This window comes from Pseudopodoces humilis, chromosome 27 (assembly GCF_049639895.1).
Source record: "Pseudopodoces humilis isolate 2021_Gansu_Grassland_sample_001 chromosome 27, ASM4963989v1, whole genome shotgun sequence".
Lineage (NCBI taxonomy): Eukaryota > Metazoa > Chordata > Aves > Passeriformes > Paridae > Pseudopodoces > Pseudopodoces humilis.
In genome coordinates, this window is record NC_142226.1 from 1963659 (window position 1) to 1990500 (window position 26842).

At 47.2% G+C, this 26842-nt stretch overlaps 3 protein-coding genes across 4 annotated transcripts; 1 reads left to right on the forward strand and 2 right to left on the reverse strand.

Moving 5' to 3' along the window:
- Positions 1-220: 220 nt before the first annotated feature.
- Positions 221-10294, reverse strand: PTAFR (platelet activating factor receptor). 2 transcript variants are annotated; one of them, XM_014258639.2, is made up of 3 exons: positions 9880-10294; positions 5899-6085; positions 221-3686 (listed from the first exon to the last, which is right to left on the reverse strand). In XM_014258639.2, exon 3 carries the CDS (start codon positions 3629-3631, stop codon positions 2576-2578), a length of 1056 nt encoding a protein of 351 aa, XP_014114114.2. In that variant the 5' UTR covers positions 3632-3686; positions 5899-6085; positions 9880-10294; the 3' UTR covers positions 221-2575. The 2 variants fall into 2 exon arrangements, with proteins under 2 accessions (XP_014114114.2, XP_087923587.1); XM_088067461.1 differs by lacking the exon at positions 9880-10294 and adding an exon at positions 9664-9794.
- A 967-nt stretch (positions 10295-11261) lies between these two features.
- Positions 11262-21637, reverse strand: DNAJC8 (DnaJ heat shock protein family (Hsp40) member C8). Its single transcript, XM_005529877.3, has 9 exons — positions 21500-21637; positions 20477-20578; positions 18692-18748; positions 17035-17101; positions 16313-16407; positions 15421-15492; positions 14178-14269; positions 13165-13240; positions 11262-12049 (listed from the first exon to the last, which is right to left on the reverse strand). The coding sequence occupies exons 1-9, from the start codon at positions 21560-21562 to the stop codon at positions 11927-11929; spliced, it is 747 nt and encodes a 248-aa protein (XP_005529934.1). The 5' UTR covers positions 21563-21637; the 3' UTR covers positions 11262-11926.
- Positions 21638-21742: 105 nt separating this feature from the next.
- ATP5IF1 (ATP synthase inhibitory factor subunit 1) lies at positions 21743-22551 on the forward strand. The gene is made up of 3 exons (XM_005529878.3): positions 21743-21871; positions 22046-22158; positions 22275-22551. The coding sequence occupies exons 1-3, from the start codon at positions 21776-21778 to the stop codon at positions 22411-22413; spliced, it is 348 nt and encodes a 115-aa protein (XP_005529935.1). The 5' UTR covers positions 21743-21775; the 3' UTR covers positions 22414-22551.
- The last annotated feature ends 4291 nt before the right edge of the window (positions 22552-26842 follow it).

Genomic DNA, 26842 nt, shown 5'->3' on the forward strand with positions numbered 1-26842 from the left:
TTGTCTGGCTCTAGCAGATTTTTCAAAAGTTTTTCCTATCTGAAATTATTTCTTCCCCTTCACTCTCAGCAGGTAGAACCTTGCTGAGCCTTTAATTTCACCCCTCCCAAGGGTTCACATGATGTTTTTTTTTTAAAAAAAGATGCATTGAAGCTGTTCCAATGTAGTACCAAGGTTTTCCCTCAAGTATAAATACAGAAAGATGAGAAGGTGGGAAAAGTTAAAAGGCAAAACACTTGGGGAACACATTTTATTTAAAAGAGCTTTTGAGGATCCATTTCATTGCAAGGTAAAGCAGAGTAATGCAACATTGTGGTAAGAACAAGAAAGTATTTCCAGGAACAGAAAGTAGCAGCTTAGCCTGGTTTTTAGAAATGCATTTTTACTGATTAATTAGCGTAACATCTCCTGAAGTAGCCTTGGGGCTTTTCCCTCTGCTTTTCCTCTGATGCAAGTTTATGTTTGTTCCCTGAGCCCACAGTGCTTGTTGTGGAATAAAGCCTGTTATGTACCCATGGTAAAGAGCTAAACTGTAAACTTTTGCAAGCTTTCCAAGAATCAGTAGATCATGCATCTGCCAGCTTTCCATGTAAAAATCCTTTCCATTTCCTCCAAGAGTTGCCAAACTCCATCTATCAGGGCTTTAGGGTCTGTGAGCTCTGCTATTGCTGGGAGCCAAGGGGGGAAAGCAGGACCCCCCCTACCAGCTGTGAGAGCTCCTCATCCAGAATATGCCCACAGAACAATGCAGAAACAAAAGCAGATTCATCCAGCAAGCCAGATTTAGGCTTTTAAATTACAGAAACTTCTCCCTTCCTGTGTGCTGTGGATCTGCAGATTCAGGGTGCATCTTTGAACATGTCTGAGGGGCATGAGGTACTGGCAAGTGTTTGTTGTGGGTGGCCTTTTGTGGAGCAGAGCCCAGGAGTAGGAGGGAGATGCATTCTTATTGTGATCAGACTCTTTCCTCTGGCACTGGGCCTGGAGAGCAGGGCTGGCCCTGGCAAAGGCCTTACAAAAATAAACATCTTAGTTCTTTTCCTCACTGGCACAAATAAGGACAAAAGCTGCCTGAGGAGCTCCAGAGGATACATCTGAAGGACCTGTATCAGTTCAAGCAGGCAAAGCAGTACAAATACTGGTCCTGTCTTTGGAAAGATTTGAGCTTATCTTTCCCATTCTTGGGCAGGTGTGGAAAGGCTACCCTGCACATGAATAATTGGTGTCACAAGTCAGATACACTCTTCCTGTCATCAACAGACTAGGACTTTTAGAGAACCAACAACTGTTGTGAAAACAAGTAAGTTCCCTTCCCTGCCCAATTTCCTGTGCTAGATTGAGTAATTTGGGTCACAGAAGGAACCCCAAGTATCTCATGACTGGTAACAGAACTCAGCACTCATGGAAAACCACTTTTCTCTGGGCCCCAGTAGACTGCATCCGGCCCTGGGTCAGTGGCCTCCAGTGCTGTTGAAGTGTGTGAATTATTTGTCTGTCAAGTGTCCTGACCTAACACTTCACTTGCTGTAGATCAAGAACTAGTCAGCTTCAATTATTTGCAGCAGAACTGGAAAGGCTGGAGGAAGGAATATGTAATGGCTACAACCCTAATTTGAATAAATAAGTACAAAGATACAGAAGCATTTTAAGCTTTTTTTTTTTTTCTTTATCATAATGCCCATGCTGACAGTAGCCCTCTGTTATCTGGAGCCTCCTGAGCAAGACTGGCTGTCTGTCAGAAATTTCTAAATTGAGTGCATGAGGCCACTGGCTGGCCAGTTCTGCCCTCACACAGGAAGCCAGGGCAGACCTTGGTACCCTTTGGCCATAATGCTGATCGGGTGGAGGGAGAGGGGAGGTGTGCTGAGGCCCTGCCAATTTCTCTTCCTTTCCTTCTCTGCTTTACTGACTCAAGATCTGGAAGCAAAGATTCATAATAGCTTCTCCCAGACATCTATCAAGTTTAGATCCCAGCAGACCACATGAGTCACTAAGAAGGGATGAAGGGATTGGAGGTGCAGATATTTGACAGCAGTTGAGGAATTCCGTGGACTACATCCCTTACAGCCACTCAAGAGCTTCATCAGCTCATACTCTCTTCACAGGATCATGTAAGCTGCTTAGAAAAGCCACACAATGATACTCAGAGCTCAATCTGTTCTTCCAGGTCTTTTAGAAGTCCCTTACAGCTCTAATACTGGATCCACTGTGAGAGCTGGGCAGGCAGAGGAGCAGGGATGGTGCTATCTGGACTGACTCAATGGCTAATTTTGGTGCACTCAGCTTCTAGCTGCTCACTGCAGAGGCTCAGTGATGTGCTTCTTTCACGTTAAAACTGACATCTGAGCTGTTCTCAGTGCCCATAAGAGCACCAGCCTGGATAGAAGGAGCTTTGCTGCCAGATTATTGCAGGTTCCAGCTCTGCCCGTTGCATGTGACAGAAGAAATTAACATCCGTTCTTCTGTCTAATGGGAAGAAGAAAATGTAAAATCCTTGTCGTCTGTTGTGTCAACAACTCAAGATGAGCAAATAATTCACACCTCTCCATGTGCAATTAGAACATACAGAGTGGTCCTAACCTATCCTAATGGCATCCTCTTGGTGAATGGTGCCCTCAATCACCGTGTCTGTTGTTTGCCTGGAGCATTTGCGACTCCCTTTCATGCTTTTCAGGTTTTCTGAAACATGCTTCTGGAACTTCTTGGTGAGGAAGCAGTAAATGATCGGGTCCAACACACAGTTCGTACTCAAGAGACACAAAGTCACCTGGTGAACATCATTGAGCTGTTGGCGCAGCTGACAGTTTTCCTTCTTCCACTGCTCCAGAACAGTCAGAGTCCAGGGCAGGTGCACGATGTGATGAGGCACAAAGCAAATGATGAACACAGCCAGCACTGTGCACACCATCCAGAGGGCCCTTTGCTTGACGTGAGCGCTCTTCCGTGGATGCACTGACTTGGAGAACAAGGTCCTGATAATGACAATGTTCCAACCTAGTATTAAAAGGAAAATTATATAGAAGAGGATGCAGATGATGACATGAATGGCGAGAACAGCTGAAACACCACTCGAGGAGTCATAGCGCTCAAAGCACCGTGTGAAATTCCTGGAGTTAACCTGCTCCTGATTAGTATTATTGTCAAAAAGGTAATACAAAGAGCTGCCCACTATTAGGATCCAGATAGCTGCTGAGAGGTAGATTCCTCTTCTCTGGGTGGTCAGCTGAGCAGCTTTAATAGGATTAGTCACAGCTTGGTAACGGTTGTATGTGATGACCATTAGAAAAGCAACAGAGGAGTAGGTATTAACAAAAAATAAACAGCCAGCCACATTACAAAGGAACTCAGGCATGATCCAGTCTCCATGGTGGTGGTAATAAACAATCCACATTGGCATTGTAACTAAGAAGAGCAAGTCAGCTACTGTTAGGTTCACCATGAATATCTTGATTTCATTGAGTTTCTTGGTGGGGTAAATACGGCTGAAAATCCAGAGAACATAGCAGTTGGCAACAAAGCCCAGAATGAAGATAATACTGTAGAAAACAGTGAAGAGGTTGTAGCGAAACTCAGAGTCTATGTGGCATGAAATGTAGGAATCAGCACCTCCTTTGCCCTTTCCAGACGTCATGGTATTGAGTGGGCACGTCTGAAGCACAGTTTCCTGCCACAGCTTTTCTTCTTACCTAGAAACAGACAACAGAAATCAAGCTGATGGATTGGCACCATTGCTAAGCCAAACCCCACCTTTCATTGTCAGTTATCTATGACCATAGGAGTTCTGCTGATGCCTTGGTTCCACTTAGACACCTGCCCTGTCTCCTTGGTCCATAATCTGTTACTCTGCCCTGCCTCAAGCTTCTTAATCTTTTACTAGACTCAGGAGTGTTTTCTATGACTCGTCCTGTCCCTGCTTCTGGTTCTCCTTTCTTCCCCTGCCACCTCCCCCATGCCTCTGTGGGCTGAGTCCCACCCTGGGTGCCCTTGTGCTGTTGTTCCTCATTTGCACATTTGCACGTTGGCAATTTTCCTCTGCAAATGGGGAAGTCAGCTGGAGCTGGAGCTTCTTCTGCCTTTTTCTGCAGAATTGCAACTCTCAGTACTACTCTCCAGTCATGAAAAAGGAAGGCAGCAGTCATCTTCCTGAGAGTCCTGTCCTTCCTCACCCCTCTCGGGTCCCCTAAGGACACGACAGTGACAAGATTTGGACCTTCCCAGGCAGCTGCATGCTGGGCAGTGCTGAGTTCCAAGTGTCCTGAAGCTCAATCTTCCAGCCACGGTCTGTGCAGAATGCACACACAGTCCCAGCAGTGCTGGGAGTTGGCCCCAGGTGACACATGTACTTCTCCTCATTCACCTTCATCTTCATCACCTTCAGTCACAGGGAGTGTAATGTTTGATGCACTAGTCTGACATTAGAATAAGGAATAAAAACCCAGTAAGTCCTAGTTACCTAAGATCATTAGAGAACTTCGGGGTTTTTTTCCAAATCTGCATCATAAACTCACACTGCTGTGTCTATCTGCAACACCAGCAAATAGTTCTGGTGCTTAGGGCTGGGGTCTTTGCAATTAAAGGTGATCTATTCCTGTGGCAGCAGACCTGAGTATACCAAGAGTGGGGGGGATAAAACCAGGTAATGCATCTCTGGCAGGATTCATGAGGAATCCAATACCTGGGCACAGCTGTTGTTCACGGTCCCTTCAGATGGTGCCCCAGGGCACTGTCCACCCACACCTCCATTTCTGGTTCTGCACAACAGGATGGTGGCCACCAAACTTTGCCCAGGAGCTCTGGTGAACTTTACTGTCTGCAGACTGCCAGGTTTAGCAGATGTTGTGGAAGGGAGAGTGAACATGCACGTCCCCTCCATGGCAGAGGCTGCACAGGTGGGCTTGAGCCACAGGGCTGTGCTCTGAAATGGAGAGGTGGGTGTAAGAACATGCTCTGTGGCTGCTTCCAGTCTGCTGAAATCTCTGGCAAAGAGATTTCAAGGTGGTCTGTGGGACATGGCAGTGCCATCTCCTGGCCCCAGCACCACCTGGTAGAGCTCATCTATCTTTGCATTAGGAGGAGTGCTGTGCCAATGCCAGGGTCCTGCAGGGAATCCCGAGAGAGGTGTCCTTTCCTTCTCATGAGCCAAGTGAGATGTTCTGCTGAGCACAGCTAGAAGGGAACATAGCACCATTCCCCATGGAATTTACCCAATGTCCAATTCCCTCTTCAGCCCGAGGAACCCAGGCTCATATCTCCATATGCTTGTGAATGCCCTGAGCCCCGGGCTCAGAGCGCTCTGCAGGGGCTCCTCAGCCTGTCCTGCTGAGGCAGTTCCCCTTTCTCTGAAGCCTGTTTGTGCTGCCCGTGCCAGCAGAAAGGCAAGCAGGCACCACAGGGAAGGTATGTGTGGCTGTGGGTCCTGTTCTCTGCTGCAGTAGCCTGTGCCACCTGGCCAAACCTCCTGAGACCTCCAGCCCAAGCCACTGCCTTTCCACAGTCCCCCAGCCAGGAATCCCAGGTACCCTCAGCTTCACTGGATGCAGGGCTGAAGGTGGAAGTAACCAACATGGACAGAGCACCTGCTGATCCTGCTCCCGGTCCACAGACTCTGCCATGTGCCCTCCCAGGCAGGATTTACTGGCTTACCGAGACAAGCAAGCTCTGCCATCAGCAAGTGTATATTCCAAGAGGAATGTATTTGTTTTAAGAAGAATAAGGAATTTAAGGAATAAAATTTGTTTTATAAGCAAATATCCAGAGATTTCTTCCCAAGAGCAAGCTACACCGTGTTGACAAAGAGCTCTCCAAGGAGTGCAAATGGAGGAGCAGCATTGCAGCTGATGGGTCTGTGACTGCCCTGTCAGTAGTGACACAAATATATAAAGTATATTTTCTACTTACCAGAGTTGAAAAAATTCAGCACAATATGTCCATCTTCAGATTTAGTAGCAGTGGGGGTTTCACTGAGGATGCTTGGTTGTCTCCCAGATGTTATTTTCCTGTCCCTGAGGCTGGACAGTCTCCACACTGGCAGCTCTTAAGAACAGGGCACCAGAATGGAAGCAACTGTAGCATGACTGCAGAGTCACTAGAGGAGAGGAAATGTGTGACATCAGCAAAGGAAATGAGAAATAAAATAAGCTGTGGAGGAAAGACAGCCACAGCAAAGGTCTGGAAAGTCCTTAAGGCTTTTTCCTCAGAGTATCTCTGCTTCTGATGATCCTGAAAGATGGCAAGATTGGGATTTTCCTCTAAAGGCAGAATAGAAATCCACACTGTGTCCCCAGTTAGATTTGGGATTAGACAACTTTTTGAGCATCTTCTGCCCAAACAGATGAATGGCAGCCACTTAATAACTTCCAGGAAAGGAAGAGATAGGAAACTCATATATGAACAGACTCATTTCCTAGTAGTCTCCTTCAGACTTGTGTTGGAACTAATTCAGGGATTCCACCATCCCAAGTCTCCCTTTATCTCAGGGATATCAGCAGACAGAGACAGCACAGCAGTCCCATACACCATCACATTACGGCCACTGTTACCTGTGGCAGCCTGAAGCTTGTTCAGCATGGTGACACTGATGGTGGGGTGCTCAGAGCCACCACTGACAAGCAAAGCTGCACACACATCTCAGCCGAGCTGTAAATCCCAGGCTGTCCCCCCATGGAGATGATTAACCCGCCCTCTGTGTCTTCCTCTGTTCTTACATCTGCATGCAGCACGGATGTGAGCTTAGAGCAAAAACCTGGCACACCTACAGCAACCAGAGCCTTGAGTCTGGTGTTTGGGGTAACAGCTGACAGAGGGGCCAAGGTGGACAGCAGCAGTGCTGCTCTGTGCTGCCTTTGGCTCACCTGGTCTCAGAAGTCCCAAGGTTTTGGGCTGCACAGTACCAGGCTGCCATGCCAGAACCCACCCACTGTCTGTGCCAGTGCCTGGATGTCTCCAGCCAGGGGCAGGCAAAGCCCCAGCACCAGCCTGGGCTTCTTTGCCTAGATTGGCTCTTCCCTGTCCCTTCTCCAGAGAGTGCAGGTGACCTTACCCAGGGCCACTACACAGGGAAACACCTGGTGTGCACTCAGCACAGTGCTCTGAAGGTGTAATCCAGGTGGCAGGCAGCCCCCAGGATCCCTAGGTGAGCTCCAGACAAGCTGGAGATGTGCAAGTGCTCTCCAAACTGCTGGACAATCCGTATCCTGCTGCCCTGAACCCCGCTCAGGGAGAACTCCAAGACAACCTGAAGTCCATGGACACCACAGCTGGCAGCACAGCATAGGGTGGCCAAGTATTTGGAAGCCCCCTGAGCAGAGTGGAAGTCCTGCAATGTGAGGGAGCCCCATAGAATGGCACCACATGGGATGGAAGCCTTGGCAGGGTGGGCTGCATTGGGGGTTGGCATGAGGAGCAAGGGACAGCCAAGCTCTGTCTGTCCAGCCACACGAGGGAGAGCTGAGGCTCCTGCAGTGACGCTCCAGAGCTGTGCTGGGATGGAAGCTGCCACTTCCCTCTGCCGCCAGACATCCTCCCTCCTTTCCCCTTCCCATCAGCTGCTGTAAGGATGAAGGAACCTGACCCTTCATGGATGAGACAGAGCCCCAGCTCTGCCCTTTAGGTTGCTCCTGGGGGTTTAAACTTCAAACCAAACAAGAGCCTGCTATGGAGGTTGGCTGACAGCCAGTCCAAGTCTCTGGGGAGAGCAGCCAGCAACGTCAGGGGCAAGGGGAGTGCTCGCCGCTGATGTGGCAACACTTAACAAATCTTGGCTTGCTGTCCTGCCACAGCCCAGCCTTTAGAGGAAATGAAAGCCCAGGGGGTTTTGGGCTGAGGAGGAAGCTTCAGAAGTCTTCATCCTTCCTCTGCTCAGCCCTGCAGCATGGCCATTCTGCATCAGCAGGTCCCTTTGCCCCCATACAGTTCCCACAAGCAGCTCCTCCCTTTTACTCCCTTCCCACCTGGGAGCCCCTTTCCTTCTCTCCTGGCCCTGCTGCCGATTTCTGAGCATGTAACTGACTCCAATATTAAGATGGATTTTGCCAGTGGAGGCTGGGCTCCTTCAGCACTCCTGGCAGTCTGACTGCCCTGTGCTAGACACTATTTCCTGCTCTTCCCGCCCAGGGAATGCACACACCGGCTGACACTCTGACAGCTTTGCAAGGCTAAGTTGAGAAAAAAAACAACCTTGATTACGCCTATGAATATCATCAGGCTAACTTGCAACCTAATAAAAAATAAACTTCTTTTACTCTGATTCCCATAGATGCTGTTAAGGAGAGCTGATAGTCCCTCATGTTGTACGTGCTGGATCCCAGAGCAGCTGTTCCAAATTCCACTCTCTGGGGATAGTCCCACACAGGCTGACTGGTGGGCAGCAGCTGTTGCCCATGGGTCTGGCACCCAGCAGCATTCTTGTGGCAGCACATGCTGCCATGGCAGGTGCCCAGTGCCTCCTGTAAGCCCCACCTGCCTCTGGCACATGTCCTTGTGGTTGTTTCCTTCTTAGAGGTAGCCTGCTGGGAACACGCTCGCTTTGGATAACCAAGTGTAAATTTTGGAGGGATCAGAAACCAGTTGTTTTATAAGCAAATATCCAGAGATTTCTTCCCAAGAGCAAGCTACGCTGTGTTGACAAAGAGCTCTGCAAGGAGGAGCAGCATTGCAGCTGGTGGGTCTGTGACTGCCCTGTCAGTAGCAAACGGACAAGATGAAATACCAACATGCAGCTTGTGACAGCACCAGCCACTGGCACACACATGAGCTTGGTCCCTGCCGATTCCAGTCCCCAGGACACATTCTTGAGTGCCAGGATGGGTCTTTGAAAAACCATGAAATTCTTTTGGAGCCGCAGCACACGCTCAGCTGGTGCTGAGTGTTACTGTCTGTGAGTTCCCACTACTCATGTAACACTGCGCAGAATTTTCTTTTGCTCGTTGCAGGAAAGAAACACTAAAACTCACCTTCCCCCCTCCTGAGCACTTCAGAGCTGAGCACAGCATGTCCCCACCTCGTTACCAACCCTGCAGGAATGTGCCCCATAGCTGGGCTTGCTCAGCAGGAAAACACACCAAGCCATTGGCCAGAAGCCACTCCTGGGACAGTGGCAGCAGCAGTCCCTGGGTACCCTCTGACAGCTGTCAAGGCTTCTGCTGCTGGCTGTGCCACAGGGAGTGACAGACTGGCAGAGAATGTCACTGCTGGTAGCTGGACAGGGTTAGTGGGTGAGGCAGGGAACAGGGCAGCCTCCAGCTGGTTTTGGTTCCCAAGCCCAGCCCTGCTGCACTGGGCAGAGGAGTGAGTTCATGGGCCACCGTATCAGGATTTGTGTTCAATAGCCCCAGGCTGTCACAGCTCTGCTGGAGGCAAAAGCCACATCCTGCCTGAGCTGCCACAGCTGGACAGCACTTCTGCTGCCCTCAACTGCAGTGAGACACCTCCTGCCACAGCTGCCTGCCCAGCCAGGGGCTGTGCATGAGTGGCATGAGGACCTGGCCTCCTTGAGAGGCTCCAAGCACTCCCTCCTCTTCCTCACAGGAGTAAGGTCCAGGCAGGGCCCCTCACCTTGCTTCACAGCATCAAGCAAAGCCAGGGTTGTTGTCACTCAGGGGTGGAATAGGACCTGGGTGAGAGCAGCCCCCTCCCCACAGCCCCAAAGGCACCAGCAGCACCCACCTGACTCAGCTGTCACCATGCACATCACCTCACCCCTGCTGGCTCAGCATGCAGAACAAGGAGTGTCTTCCCACACCCATGCTGGGAGGATGAAGATGTCTCGGAAGCCCTTGGCCTTGTCAGAGATGTTGTGGCTCAGACCCAGCCCATAGCCTGAGTTACCCAGACATAGAAGGAGCTTGTGGAGAGCAAGCAGAAGGGAAAGGAACATCTTACCTTGGGGTCACAGACAGAGCACCTGCTCCAGCTCAGTCACAGACCCCAGCCCACCAGGTGTGTGCTGCAAGTGGAGACACCAGCAGGGCCGAGCTGTGTGTGCGCTCCTGCCTGGGAAGAGGCTCTGACAGGAAAGAGGGCGTCGTGCTGGCTCCCCAGGTGAGTGACTCACTTCCCTCTTGGCACTTGTGACATGCTTAGCCATGCCCTGGCTGCACGCTGGAGCTTGACATCAGTTCCTGTAGTCCTTCCTCCGGCAGGCAGCAGAAGGGACACAGTGGTTGAGGCTCACTGGTGTGACACCTGGTGCCTCACTGGCCATAGATGGGGTAGCCCAGCCCTGGAGCAGCTCTAGGGCAGGGACACTCCCTGGTTGGGCCAGGGGCACAGAGGTGGTCTCAGCTCAGCAAGAGGGGGGCCAGTACCCTCACCAGATCTGTCCTCCTCATTTCCTTCCAGAGCCTGGGGTCAGCACACTACTTGTTCCAAGGCTTCCATGACAGGTACATTCATCGGGCAAAGTGCCAGGAAGGGCACTGCTCTGCTGTGGGAGTCCCCAGATCAGAAAACATCAGCCAGCAAATGCTTCAGGCAGGGGCAGCTTGTTCCTGTACCCCTCCTGCAGCATTGTAAGCCCCACCTTGGTCCTTGTGCTCCTTCAGCCTGGGAAGGAAGGGTGGTTGGGCACATGTGGGACCCACTCCTTCCTGATGCCACTGGCACTGCTCTGCCCAGATTCCACGTGGGGATTCCCCCAACATATTCTGTGGCATTGCTATCGCTCAGGTCAGGGGCAGAGCATCCACCTGAGTCACTCATAACAAGAAAGCACATGTGTTTGTCTGCTCCCTTTATGCCCCATGGGTTGTTTAACAAGGAAATAATGTTGGGGTTTCCTTGTTGGTAAGAATTGGCTCTTATTTTGGCAGGAAAGGAAGTGTGAGGCTTTTAAGACAGTCCTGAAGGGCAAGACTGTCACAACCCATAGGTGCACAAAGCACTGCTGTTAGGATCTGACTGGATGCATGCCCTGGAGCTCCCAACTGCAGAGCTGCAGCAAACATCCCAACAGAACCAAGCTGCACCAGTTTAACTACAGCCTTTCCCAGCAGAGAAGGTTGCCAGCCAGGTTGTGAATTAAGGCAGCCAGGCTCTGCCAGGAGCACAGCCAGAGAATGAGGACAGTTAATGTCCCCTCTGTGTCAGGCTGGTGACACTGCACTTGGAACAGCTTAGGCAGCTTAAAAGGGATGTGGAGAAAGGCAGAGAGCTGGCACCACAGTCTAAGCTTGGGGAACAAGCTGAACAGCAACAGCATCTCAGTGACAGCACTCCATTCACACTATTGTATTTTTTAATAATTCAAAGGAAAAAAAACCCGATAATTTGGGTAAAAATTTATTTTACATACAGACCATTGCAGCTTAACTATTAATCAAGAGAAGTTATTTTCCTTTATAAGAATTGACCAGCTGGTCTGAGATTAACAGAAGTCTAAGCCTGAGAGCTGGGATTTTAGTTTGGAAATCAGATCTTGGGGGCAGGTTCCTTCCAAGCACCACTCACTCAATGCAGTGAGAAGCTGCAGGCCTTAACTGCAGGCCAGCTGCACTACACAGTGCTGGAAGCATATTCCTAGAGTCAGTCCAGATCTTTCCCAAGCTGAACTCGCTGAGAAAGATGGTTCCTGGAAGGGTTTGGATGCATTTCCAATATTTTGTTCAGCTCTCAAACTAGAAACAGAAGTGGTGAAACAGCACAGTCTCTGTGAAGTACAAAACACCGAGTTACAGGGCAGCAGACACACGGGACAGCAGGAATGGCAGGGACTCTCCTAAGCCAAGTGTTCTACGTGTAGCGGGGCCCTGGCCGGGGTCATTCTCTGGCCCTATTTCAAACAGACAGAGTACAAAAAATACTTCGACTGATAATTAATTGTACTGGAAACAAACAGTCTACTAAAAAGCAAATCTTACTCTAGGTGCCAATGAGTCCTTAAAAGCAGAGAAGGGACTTGAGGAGCTGCACATGGGCAGTGCTTCCAGGATCATTCACGCTGCTCCATTTTTACTTTGGGAGGTCTCAGGAAGGTCCTGTTTTTCTTTTCTTTCTTCCCCTTTGTATTTGCCTGGAAATTTCTCCAGCTGTCTACACGACCATCCCGACTTTCCTGGGAACAACAGGGAGGAAAAGTGGAGAGTTAACAAGTGCAAGAGCCAAAGCACAGGTAGTACATACCAGTTTCAAGAGATCAGTAGCAATTTCCCCTTATCCAACATGCAGTCCCTGACAGCCAGGACACAAAGACACTGGGAAGAGCCAGAACAACACAGCACATTGGAACTACAAGTGAGCTTACACACAGCAGTAGAAGCACTATGCTGGATTCTTGCTTTAGAAACCACCAGATTGGGTTGGGCAGTCCTTACTCTCTACAGAATCCTCAAAGGAAACAAGAAACCTCTCAAATGGATGTTCCTAATCTGTCAGCCCAGAATGTGCCATGTACTTTCTCTAGCTCAACTCCTTACTCAGTCTCCTGGTGCTGCAGATTGGAGGCAGGGAGAACAGAGAAGGGAAATGTACTGCTGCCTTCTCTCATGCTTCTTGCTCAAAGTCTCATCACATTGACACAATGAGAAAAAAAGGCATCTTCTTTCCAAGAAAAAAAAACACAAAACAAAACACAGACCAACCCACAAAACAAAACCCATAAAAAAAGCCCCCTAAACCCCCAAATCTCAGCACAAAGCCAACCTATGATCCCTACAGGCTGAAGGTTTCACAGCAGGACAGAACAAGTCTAGGAAAGATCTACTTCACAGCATGTGATCCATCCACTCCAGGCCTATCTCTGCAATACCAGTGCTGCAGATGGGCTCTGCCTATAGCAGCTGTCCCATAGCAGGGATCTGGATGCTGGGGCAACCAGACTGGAAAGTATCACCAACAGTCCACATAAACACTTTCTAGATTAAGTTTTAGTGGTCACCAGTGACCTGGGCTAAGCAGCAATTCTATTTTACAAATAAAGACAAGAATGAACTGCTGATAGAGATGAAAAATAGTATACCTCAATTTACCAGACCTGTTCCTGCACAGTTGATAACAAAGCCTTACTGATGGGCTCTTCTCCACACACATGAACAAAACCCAGGCTGGTGCAGATCTATTAAATTATCTTACAGACTTGCATACAAAAGGTCTCTCATTTCTCTAGAGGCATTCCCTGCAACATGGACAAGAACTGCTGAGGCCTATTCTGTAAGTTCAACTGCTGAATACCTCAAAGTTCTTCTGCCACTCCCGTTCTCGTTTAGCTTTCTCTTGTGCTTCAATTTCCTCTTCCCTCTGCCTTTTCCTAGAAGGGAAGCCACAAAAGTTATGAACCCACAAGCATCCACTTTAAAAAGCAAGGCAATACTTGCAAAACATCTTGGAAAGCCCTCCTAATTTTTTGCCAGATTACAGAAGAGATAAATACACACACCTAAGATAGCACAGCAAATAGAATTTGGTTTCAAATTTGGAAAAGCAGAGAAGATGGTTTGGCCCCACTGAGAGCAAGCATACAATTAAGGAGTTGGCTTCTCTTGCTCAGCAAAACAAGCTGGACTTCTTCATCCAAGAAGGTTATATCACTCTAGTGGTAGGTCTCTAAAACTGTTGAGGGCACACATTCTGAGAAGTTAATAACCACTTCAGCATGCAAAGTACAAATTAAATTTTTAAACCCCTACTTTTCACCTGTAATCAAAAGTAATGTCCTGCAGCCATCTCCCACCTCACTGAGCAGCACAGAACCCTGCTGCAGGAAGTGTATTTGCAGTGAGCTGGCAGCATGTGATCAAAACACCTGAGATAGCTCAGGATCACACATGCCACAGCAAATTAAAATTAAAAATCAATCCTTTGCAAGCTAATAGCATGCAGAATTGTGTCACCATTTCACTGCTGTGGCTGGCCTCCATGTGTACACATAAGAGAATACAACCATATAAAATATGTTGGCATCTTCAACACAGGAGGGAAAATTTTCTGTGTGCTTTTCTCAAGTGCAGCGCTCTACAATCCACGGGCTACCCAGAGAAGTGGCAGAATCCACATTATAGGAAATCAGCTTGACAGGACCCTTGTTAATCTAAGCCAAGGCTCTGCTTTCAGCAGATCAGACCAGATGCTCTCCAGTGGTTTGTTCCAGTTTAGACTATTCTAAGACTCTCTGATCCCTCATCTTTTCTGAGGAAACATGAGGGGGAAGAAGAGCCTGAATTGCACAAGTGGAACATCATTTATACCTTTCATGCATTTCTTTTGCTTCTCTTTCTTTCCTCTTAATTTCCAGTTCAGCAAAGAGCTTCATTGTCTGTTTGTATACAGCTTGTTTGAACTGTAAAACACAAATCCAGTCTTAAAATAATGCCCATCAACACAGTTAAAGTCTGTTTTACATACAAATGTAAGCTAAGAAGAAAGCAAACCAGAGGTGTGCCCACATAACCCCTATCCTGCCCTGACAATAGCAGCAGCACAAAGAAAGGCATAAACCACTGCTGATTAAATTCTGGCCCTGGCACCAGTTAACAATAGCATATTAACCTCACATTAGTGTCATTTTAATTTGTATTCATGAGGCTGTGCCTAACAGAACTGTTCATTTCAAACCCTCTTATTCTCGGGTTCAGTCTTGCATTGTTACATTTGACAAAAAAAAAAAAGGCAAAATGGTCACTGTTTTAGAGTGTAATTTTCCAGCAGATCTTCTTGATGTGTTGTAAAAATCTAGCATTGGCTTCCCAGTAGGAAATCAGTACGCTTAAACCAATCTTCATTACTAAAGAACAGCAAAAGACTTCTGAAAAATGAAAAATAGGATTGTTATGGGATTACTGTGGTGATATCAAGAGGAAGAACTCACTTTCCAGGAAAAAAAAAGGGTAATGAGACTAACGAAGTCAGTGTTTGGCAATAACCCATCATTGTTACAGCCTCTCATATCACTGGATTTCTCCAGACTAGAACCCAAGTAAAAAGAACTAAGTTATGCCATGCCCTTTTTAATACAAGTGGTTTGTTGCAGAACAGCAAATCTGTCCCTCAGTGCTACATGAACGAAACAGATGAAACCACTCTTAGTCACAAGCTCATTTTAGCCACGCTGCAGTGAGTGCCACAGGTTCCTCTGCCAGCAGCAGGAATGCCACAGTTCCAGCACTCAGAAAACAAGAAATTCCATTCAAAAAAGAGTGTATGATGCACAGGCAATGAAGACTTGCTTTGAGAAAAGAACAGGTATTGTATTTTGAGCTATATAATCTCACAATACATTTATTCTTTAAACTACAGTGAAGCTATTTGTCACAGTACACAGTTATCACCTGACGTGATACTCTACACTTGCAAAGCAGAATTTGTTCTTCTGTAAATGTAAGGGTTTACAACATTAACAAGTCTAATAAGTACTTCTGTACTGGCTTTGAATCTTAATTCCTCAAAACACACTTCAAACTCTCCAGTTTCTCTGAACATAGTGCAACTTACAACTTCAGGATCATCCTCCTCTACAGTGGGAGGTTTTCCATCCTTCTTCAGCTGCTTCTTTTTTTCTTTCACCTGAAGATTAAGAACAAAAATAAGAACCTTAAAAATTTTATAGGGCTTATATAATTGTATCTAATTGGTTCTGCATTCCTATTCCAATGTATAGAAAGAACTCTGTTCTTGATTGATGTTTTGTTTTACACCAAACCCTCCTAGGCCCAGACACATACAAGATTACTATCACATGAACTGTAGTAATTAACCACACTGTGTTGGATACTATTCCTTCAACATAATCTCTTTTGGTTTCTTGAAAGATGCATTCTTATTCAATATAAACCATCCAAACCAGCAGGAAGTTTATTGTGCTTCATGATATTCAAGTGACTAACAACAACAGAACAGCCAGTGTTCCTTGTGTTAAGAGCATCTGAGTTCTCCCATATCTCTGCTTCCTCAAGCTTTCTGTGTTTTAATCCACCCACATCACTCTAACTTCTTGGCCAATGCAATCCAAGCTCCTTTTCTTATAGGTCAGTATTCCCCAAACTTCCCAGTCTCCTGCTGTCACCACCTATTCTCTTCCACCTACACATATCTGAACTGCATCATTCATTCACAGACTCAGAAAAAAATATTTAGGTCAGATCATGTGGTCTGACCTGATTATTTCAAGTACTGAATTTCACTGAATTATCTTGCACTGAGCTCAATAGCAGTCCTGGACACAGCAGCCTTGTTTCTGCTGTGAAGACCTGGGAGCCCACCTGCACAATGCCATTATGAGGTTTGCCCAGTTTAGTGACGTAAACATCAATCAAGTACACCAAAAAGCAAAATACGAACAATTACCACTCACCCCCAACTCTGGATGTTCCCATAGAATACTCACAGTGTGTTCCACATATTCTTTTCCTGCCTGTATCACATCCAAGGCTCTCTTCTTTTGCTCCTGATCTAGTAGCAGCTTGTAAGCTTTATCTACAGCTAACAAAAAGCATCAATATTAATAGCACCAGTAGTCATGTTCACAAGGCATCATAAGACTGCTACTTGTTGGCATTACTAATTTGGCTTCTAGAATTTGTGGAGGTCATTTGTTTGGAAGTCTGTTTTGACTGGGCTTTTTTTTTTTATTAACTACATCTAGGGAAGTGATAATATGATTAGCTGAATGAGTTTTGGGGTACAGTAATGGCAGGAACTGTCTGATACCTTCTGAAGGGAGCAGGTAAAAGCATCAGTCCTACCATCTGTAGTAATGGGTATGAACACCTTACTGCGATGCAAAGCCCACACCTAAAACTATCACTCTATTTATGTCATATGGTCTTTGAATAAAATCTAATGCACGGATTAAACAGTTCTTCTTAAACAATCCCAAAACCCCATGAAGATGTCTGTCCCTGTTGTGACATGACAATGCCATTGTTGCCACCTAGTGCCACCTGCTGAAATGCCACCACCTCACACAGCTGCTGCTATCACAGTTGCTTTTGCCCCAGCTGAAGCACATCTGAAGCAGCCTCTCTGCCCCCTTCACCCTAATGAATTTTTAAACCAGCACCAGAAATCTGCAACTACTAACCCAGAGCAGCCCAGAGAGAGTATTACCTTCAAACGCCTTCTGGGCTCTATCTGCATCATCTTGGTTTTTGTCTGGGTGCACCAATATTGACAACTGTAAGAAAAAGGATCTTGCTGTCAAGATCATGGTAAAAGATGAAGAGTATTTCAGAGATTTTTGAGGGAAGGGAAATAGTCTCAGAAAGAATCCAAAGAGATCACATTCCTTTGTACAGGGACAAACCAGATGACAACATGCAGAAGTATGTGCCAGTATGAGCTGACAGAACAAACAATCCCTGTAACAAAAAGGCTGTCCAAGAAAAGCTGTAGCTTGTGATGAGAGGAACAATTTAACACCCCTGAGCTGCAGTGCCTGGGCTGATATGAACCCCATCAAAGATTTGTATCCTTGGTCTTGACAAGAAACAAACAAAAAGATCATCTTCAAACAGTCTCTCAGGAAGTTCTCCAGCATACCCAAGGCTGTCCAAATACCAAATTTTTTTTAAGAGTGGTCATTTTTCCTTAGGCTACTTTATTGAAACTTAAGAAAACTCCTGCCTGTACTCTACCTGGCAGATGCAGGACATGGATCATTACCATCCTGAGGGAAACCTTAACTGGGCTGGAAACCACGTCCTCCACATTCTGCTTCAGAAAGTTATTTCAAACTTTCCCCACATGGCTTCGTTTAATTTATTTTTTTTTATAGAGACCTTTTATTTTTGTCATTGTTGTGCAGAGCAGCAACTGAAACCACTTTAGTGCTGAAGTATACAAAATAACTACTTTTGGAGCTCTACAGCTGCCAGTTTGTAGCTCCCAGGAAAAGGTTTGCCTTCAATCCTGAGCAAATTTACTTCAGACAGTGCCTTTTTTCCCCCTTTGTCGGCCGTTTCACATTCTGCACTTAGGTGTTTGACTTCTTCAATGCACAATTCCATGCACATTTTTCATTTCATTACCCTGAATTCAAAACATCTCCCTGTAGTGTTTTACCAGCCCAAGGCTGAGAACATCATACTCTATTATCTTGCAGAAGTGAGAAGCAGCAACAACCAAAAGGTTATTATTCTCTCACTTCCCACATACAAGAGTAGCCCATATTCTGTTCCTCTGCCACCCAGCATCTTCCCATATAAAGACACTCACACCATTAATCCAGGTGGAGGTTGCAGCCCTCCAAATACTGTTTCTTTGCTATATGTCCTGATTAAACTCAGAACTTTTCCTGCAGGTCTGTCAGCAGAGGGAGGCTGGGGTAATGTTTCCTGTGTTGCACAACTGCCAGTAAGCAGGGCTGCCTCTTTTCCAGGTGACCAAGCCATTACAAATGACCATGGAAATTCTTAAAGAAACTTCAGAGAAAATCTGGATCCAAGTCCATATATTTGAGAAAAATACATTTTGATCTTCCTTTTGAACTCAAGTTCAAGAAGCTGATTATACATGGCTATATTAGCTTGCAATAGCTCCATCATACATGGCAGAGGCAAAGCAGCCTATCATGCTTGGACCAGGGACACTGCTGCAGCTCTCCTCTTCTTCATACAAGCATTGTTCTATGCATTTCTGCCAAAAATAGAACTCCTCTACCCAGAAACAGCTTTACTACCATTCTTCTTGTGCTCACACTCAGCTGCACAATCGCTACAGCACTTCTACTTCCCTTCCACAGACTTTGAGTGCAAAAGCTGAATACCTGTCGGAATCTTTTCTTTATTTCCTCATCTGTGGCTTCAGGATCCATCTGCAACACCTAAAAGAGACAATGAAAGCAGAGCAAGTTAGATGCTACTCTCCATGTTTCAGGTTCCTGTCAGCAAGCTCTAATACTCTCATGAGGAGTGGCTGAAGTCACTTGGTTTGTTCAGCCTGAGAAGAGGAGGCTGAGAGGAGAATTCATTACATTCCTAAACATCCTTCCAAGGGGCAGCTCAGGGGCAGATACTGATCTCTTCACTCTCATGACCAGTGACAGGACATGAGGAAACTGCATGAAACGGAGTCAGGGGAGGTTTAATTTGGAGATCAGGGAAGGGTTCTTCCCCAGAGGGTGCTGGCACTCTCCAGGCTCCCCCAGGAATAGGCACAGCCCTGAGGCTGCTAGAGGTCCAGAAGTCTTTGGACACTCCCAGGGTGGGATTGTTGGGGTGTCTGTGCAGGGCTGAGTTGGACCCAATGATCCTGATGGGTGCCTTTCAACCCAGCTTATTCCGTGATTCTTTAACACTTGGTTCACTGGCACAGAGACACACACCAGAAAGCTTTCCCCACAACAACATGAATTTTCACCCAGTAAAACAGAAACATTTCACAATCTTTTTGACATTTGTGACACCTCTTTTAGCAATGCTAGATTCCTCTGGCTATGCCAGTGTCCTTTCTACTTTCAAGTCTTATGTAGACAGCTACAATCCATAAATTGATCTGAGCCTTCAACGAGTCCTATAGCAATGTTCAGTCTGACCAAAGCATATGGTGGTGTGGGGACAATGTCAGGTCACTCAGAACGTTGGACAGGAAACAGACTACTTTTAAAGAATTAATTCATTTTATTATTTTGAAAGAAGACAGTAGAGTTTTACTGTTTGGTTTCCATGAGTGACACCACTTGTTTATTGAACTTTACAGATATGGCAGAGTTTAGGAACTCTTTTGTGAATTCATTTATTGAATGCAAGATTTAAGCAACAAGTGAGCAGATGTATGCTTGTCTGACTCAAAGAATCTGTAAATAAAAAACACTTTCCCACAGGAAAGCTACAGTCTACTCTGAAACAGTTTTCTTATTTTAGTCTTCAAGTACTAAGACCTATACAAAAATGAACATTGTCAAAGTGAATCTGCTGATTCATCTGGCTGACCAGCCCTGAATTGGGACTAAAAAAAGCACCTGAGGCTTGAAAAAGTCAGTAAAGATAACACCAGGGGGAAAGCCAAATCCAGATGAATACCATATTGTTTATTTACTGTCTTCCTCAGGCTTTCCTACTTACTAAGACCTTATAACTGACTGCAACAGGAATCAAACATTATAAAGTGCAAGGAAATTATCCATTAGCCAATGGTTCCTCATTGGTGTGACCACTGAGAGACCTTTTCTTACCCTATCCACTATACCAGTTCAGTGGGATGGATACCCAAAATAAAATACATAATTAGAAATGCTGAATTAAGAGAGCTATGACCAGAACCTGCCAAGTTGCCATCTCCAGCTACCACCTTCCTGTTCAGAAAGTACACAGCCAAATTTTCCAGTGCTGTTGAGGGAAATGTGACAATATCGTTTGTGCTGCCATCAAACACTAAGAAAGACAGTAAGCACATATTCACCATCCTGCTGTCCTTTGCAAACCACTTGCACAGGAATCTGTATCTTGAGATTTTTTTTCTTTCCTTATGTTGTCTTTTACTGGAATAAATACTCAGGAATCAGGAAGCTCATACACCAATTCAGAAAGGAGTGTAGAATGTTCAAACTAACCTCAAAAGGGTTTAAGTTGAAATATGAAGATCCAGGTCGGGTCAGCCGGTCAATTTGGTTTTTTGATGTTAAAACAGAGTCTCGTTTTTCAATTTGCTTTACCTGAAGAACAAGAGTGATCTGTATCAACTGACCACCACAACACCCTCACCTGTTTATTCCATGCTGTTAGTATGCCAGTCATCTTTGTCATGTACTACAATTCATAATGCCTCTTGCTTACCCCAAGCCTGTAGTTATTTTCGCAGGCACTAAGAGCAGATATTTTTTATCCTTTCCTGCAGCCCAGTAGTATTTTCAACATCGTATTTTAACGATAAAAAATACTACAGAACAGTTCTGCCTGTTTCTTCTATGGCCTGTTCTATAGCTATGCCTTCCCTCCTCCCCATGCACCTCCAGCAGTTCTGTCACTGTGATTCCTTGGAAACCACGGCATTTTTACTTTTAACCTCTTGTTGGCAGTGCAGCCCTTTAAACACATTAAGTGATACTGGTGCAAATACACAGGCCCACTTTACTCTGACCACAGCTTCTTTAGTTCAGTTTTTACCCTTCACAGTACTATGCCGAACCAAACCACGTATTTACGTTTAATGTTCACCTTTATTTAAAGAAACACGCATCCACCGCTCAGGAAGCACGTTCAGCTGGGCCCCCAGAGCGGGCCCGCGGGCGGAGCGGGGCGCACGGCCCTGCCCGGTGACAGTTTGCCCACAGCGAGGCCGAGCAGGAGCACGGCGGGGCCACACGCGCAGGGACCGCGAGCGCACGGCTCCCCCCGGGCTCAGCCGAGCGGAACGAAGCCCAAAGGCGGGGTCCCGTCCCCCGCCACCACCAGGGCTGTGGGAGGGCCGGACCGAGCACGAACCCACCGGCCCCCGCCGCTCGCCCACCCCCTGCCCAGCGCCGAGAGCGGCTCCGCCCGTCCCGCCCGCCGGCGGCCCCCGACCCCTGCCACGGCCCGGCTCCGCAGGGCGCGCAGGTCCCGGGGCGGCGGGCGGGCGGGGGCGCGGGCGGGACCTCATTGTAGAAGGTCAGGAACGCGTCCTCGGCCGCGCCCGCACCGGGCCCCGCCGCCGCCATCGCCACCGACACGTGACCGCACCGTCACGACACGTGACCCCGGCGCACGGCCGGATTAAGAGCGCGCGCGGGGCCGGGACCCCGCCTTGTGACGTCACAGAGCCCGCCCCGCCCCCGGCGCCGCCGGGCCCTGGGGCGGGAGGAGGGCGGTGCCGCGGCGGCGCACGCGCGGCCCGCCCGGGGGCCCGTCCGGCGCTCCAAGGGCAGGCGGCTATGGCGGCCGTGGCGGCGGTGGCGGCGCGCGGCGGCCTGCGTGGGGCTCTGCTGGCGCAGCAGCAGCGCTGGAGCTCGGGATCGGGCGCCGACCAGGTGGGTGTTCCGAGAGTGTCTCTTCTCCCCTCCGTCTGTCCGTCCCTTTGTCCGTCCTGCCCTCTGCCCGTCCGTCCGTCCCTTTGTCCCTCCGTCCGTCTGCCCGTCAGTCTGTCGCTTTGTCCCTCTGCCTGTCCGTCTGTCCTTCCGCGCTCACCGCCGTCTCTCCCGCAGCTGGGCGAGCTGGGGAAAGGCGCTGGGAAGGGCGGCGGCGGCGGCGGTTCCATCCGGGAGGCCGGCGGCGCCTTCGGGAAGAAGCAGGCGGCCGAGGAGGAGCGGTACTTCAGGTGAGCGGGGCCCGGGCCTGTGGAGCCGCTCCCCGCGAGCCCCGGGCAGGGCCCGGCCGGCCTCTCCCGCCGGCGCTCGGCTGCGGGGCTTCACTGCCTGCCGTCCTCTCTTGCAGGGAAAAGGAGCGGGAGCAGCTCTCTGCCTTACGGAAACACCACGAGGAAGAGATCCACCACCACCAAAAAGAGATTGAGCGTCTGCAGAAAGAAATCGAGCGCCATAAGCATAAGATCAAGCAGCTTAAAGATGACTAAGCTGGTGCTGTTGTTGAATGTGCATGGCCAATAATGATCATGGTGTAAAACAGCGTGAAGACTGTATTTTTTGGTCAACATAATCCAAATCCATCCAATTATGGTCTGAAACATCATCAAATAAACTACTCAGTCTCACTTTCTTGTTCAGTAACTGTTCAATGAAAACAAAAATAACCAACCTCACTCTCTGGTTTTAAACTATACTCCAAAGTAAAGCTGCACACTCGAGTAGTCAGGCTTGTACAGGACTGGTTTTTTTAGATTTGTATGAAAGAAATGACCATTTGTGCCTAGTGGGATAATTTTAAAGCTGCAAGAAGAGTTGGGGGGAAATGGCACCTGCGTAGCAATCCATTCTCAGAGATGTAACTTCGTTTCAAGAAAACTCTCTTTGTGGCCTAGGGGGGTGTTATCTCCACTGAACTAGCAGAGGACAAAAAAAATAAGGTTCACTTGTTGCACCTAGTGTTTACTGCCATAAACCAAGAGAGAAAAATTGTATTCATAAACTGAGAAAGAAAAATAGTGTTCTAAGTTATGCTGGTGTCACTTGTGGTGGTCCTAGTTCCTGGACCAAGACAGCCGAGATCCTGGCTTCCATGTGAATGTTCTTTTCCACAATGAATTTTAACTGCCCGGTAGATTAGGGTTTTGTTTTTTTTTACGGCCTCAACTTCTCTATTCCTTAGCTAATTCTCTTTCTAAAGATGGATGGATTAAGACTAATTTTATGTAGCTTCAATCACTATTGACATTTTAATGTAAGGAAGCACATCATAAAACACACAGTAAGTAACCTGAAACAATGTGGCCTTACTGCGGTAAGCACTGACAAGAAGGGGACTTTATGTATCAACAAGCAGGTAAGAAAACATCTTTCCTTGTATACCTGCACTGTCATGTCTGTAAATCTGCCCAAACAGGCTTACTGTGCAGCACTGACAGGGTGGCAACGACACTGAACTGGGTGGGTCTGTGCCTGGAACTGCCCTGTCTGAAAGTGCAGGAGGCAAATGATGCCTTTGAAAGTGGTTTACAAGGGTGTGACTGGCTGGCTGAAAGTGTCCCAGTTTCTCCTGTGTTCCCTGGTACATCCCCAGCCAGCTGCTCCCTTTGGGCTGCCCTCACTTGGTGAATATTGCAGGTAATGGTACATCTTGTCTGCAGAGTAAATGACACCACTGTCACTCTGATGCCCTTAAACACTGTTCTTCAGTGAAGGTGTCACCCATGTGATCAGCCCTGGAAGAGAGGCTAAGGAGTGTCCTTACCTGTGCTCAGGCTGTGGGAGATGGTGGTGTGGCGAGTTTTGCCAAGGCAGCATACAGAGCTTTGCAGTGGCCTTTGTTCCTTTCAGCCGCGGCTAATTAACGAATAATTAACAAAATACAAGTACCTTCCCTTCCCCACCTCTGAACCTGGTGACACAAACTGAGTCATGAAAAGCAATATACTATTGACCTGTTTGGGTTATACCTATTTAAAAATCCAGTTTTTTACCTTTTTCAGAGTATTTTTCCTATTGTTTCTGTCAGCTGGGGTTGACTTCCCCAAAAGCTGCAGAGTCACTAGTGAGATGCTTGGCATAACAGCTTCAGTGGACTGTGGAGAGCTGAATATATAAATATATAAATATTAGGACAACTCTGTAGTCAGAAGGGAACAGATGAGGGTTTAAATTCACATCTCTGGGTTTTATTGTGCATTTTGGTGCACTAACCGTGTAAGCTCAGCCACAGAGCCTCTGCCCAAACAGGGCAGGGATTTGCTATGGGACTGGGAATGCAGTGATTTGGACCTTTGTGATCTACTGTGCCACAGAGAGAGGTGTTACAAACTCTCTGAAGCCACTCAGGACTGTGGTGTGTAAGTCAGAACCTTGCTACACCACAGAGCTTTCTTGCCCATCGGCAAATGACATGAGCATTTGAATGACTTGCAGCAAGGATTTTGTCTGGGTTCAGTCACCACTTCCAGGGCCCATGGATGGAAAGATGCCAACTACAGATTGTTTGCTGCAGGATTCCAGAGCAGGAATGCAGGGGAGTAAAACAAGATTATAGCTTGGACCCAGGTGATTGCTGGGTAGTTAAAAAGGCACAAGTCATCTAGAGACTTTTTCAGGACTCCCCCTCAGTTTGTGCAACGTGGAAGACAGGGCTTAGCTGTCTTTTGGAGAAACCAAATTCTGGTTCAGAGCAAACCCAAAGTTGATGTTTGAAACTGGTAAAGCTGCAAGGATAGTGCTGAACTCAGCTAACAGGCCATAGAGGGACTAATGGTTCTGGGCTTCCTCAATTGCTCTGGAATGGCTGATGGCATGACTAGTCCCTGCTTTGTCTCACAGGCACAGGTGTACACAAAGAAAGGGATTCTTCTCTCTTCTCTGCCAAAACTGGTGTATCTTGGTTATTTGCTAGTTCCTCAGGGTTGGCCTGACCCTGTTCACAACACCCCGACTTCCCATAGCCACCTACAGCACAGCTCCATTAAGAGTTTCACTTCTTAGAGCAGTTATTATGTCTCAATAAGATGCTTATCCTTCTTTAACACCAAATCTTCTGTCTGCACTTCTAAAGATCATGGCCCAACACTGCTTGGCCACTGCAGGAGCAGGAAAAGTGCAATTTGTTTTCGGCTCAGACTGAGCTGGTGATTTTTGCTGCAGCAAACAGAAGCTATTTCCCAAGTTGCTCGGTTTGTGCTGCATCCTACACAAATATGATGGAAATTGCCAAGAATCCTTGGCTCAGGGGTGGAGAAAAAAATGAAAAGAAAGTGAGATCCAAGATCTTTAGCAAGCTGGTTTTAGTGCAAGGCACTCAGGTAGCCCAGTCTGGTCTCTTTGGGCCTTTTTGTCACACTCAACCTCCCCACTCCAGAGCAGATAAAGGGAAAGAGGCAAGACAAAGCACATGTGTGTGTTTTCCTAAAAATCAAATACACTGTCTGTGTGCTAGGCAAAATAAACATGTGCACAGGGTAATAACAGTAGCATGGCCTCTGCAGGCAGAAACTTTCCTGAGCATTTCCCTGCTGTAGAGGCAGTGGAACACACTGGGGGTGCTCAGAAAGTTCCTTACTGATACATAAAGTTTGAAGTTTATTTAAATAGGCATCTCCCTGAAAGTCTGGGATTTAGCATACATGTAAGAGCTGCACCCAGAGCTCCAGAGAACAAGGTATTTGCTGGAGGTAGGCACATCTGTAACATATTATCCATAATATGCTGCACTAATGATTGGTCAGGATAAGAAGTCTAGAGCATCAGGAAACATCATATTCCATATCTAAGTTAACAGCTCACCTACAAATTACAGCAGATTCAACTCTGTCATCTTGCCACTGATGTGGCACACACAGGAATTTCAGCCCAGTGTGGAAGAGAAGTGACAGACTGATGGGAAAACACTGAGCCTCAGCAACCTCTGGCCACTGAACATAGGAAAATGTCAACAGGTTGCGGAGTAAATATATAGAGCTGTGGAAAAGCTGGATCACTTCACTTCCTTTGCTCTGTCCCCTCATGGGTTTGGTCAGCATTTCCCCTCGCAGGACTCACAGAAGGAGCAGAGCAAGGCAGACTCCTTGCCAGAGGTTGGCTCTCTCTCTGCATGGTCAGGGGCAGCAGGACTGTCCTGCCCTCCCAGCTCTCAGCAGTTGAGATTAACTCTCTCCTTGGTTCCGAGACAATTTTTGCTTTGCCTTGGCCCAGGGCTAAATCAGATCTCACATGTACCTGTTTGGATCCAATCACAGAGAGCTGTAACTAGTCTCATTGTGGCATTTTCTAGCAAAAATTAAATTTGAGAAATCTAGCAAAATCTAGGGCCTCCTCTCAGGTACAACTTGCTGTCTGGCACTAATCCAACTACCTGCAGGCTATAGCTTGTTCCTGGCTAGAGGTGTCCGAAGTTCAGATCATTTTGGGCTGAGGCTGTAGTGTGGAACATGAGACCAAAGAACAAAGCACTGCAAAGCACACAGAACCTAGGATGGTAGTTGCTAGAGATATTCTGGAAATTATTTTCAATTTATAACACTGCAGAAACATACATACCTCAATATACATTTTTCTCATTAGCCTCCTCATGTTCAGTTGCCAGCTGACAGGACATACATCATTATACTTCATAATTCAATCCTGGATACTATATTATAAAAAAATTAAGAGCTTTGCAGGACATTTATTAATTGTCATTTACTAAAGATGCTCAGCTCCCTCAATTCCTCTCAATACTTGTATTGTGAGAACTCCTTTAACCCATCATTCTCAACTCCCAGAAAAACCACTGCAGTGAACTGGGATGGACAAGACAATGAATGATTAGCCCTCCTTCCGTCTCTACACCACAGCAGACCCTACATCCAGCACTGAAGATTTGGCTCCACTGCCAAATCTCAAGTCACTGAGGCAGTGCCAATT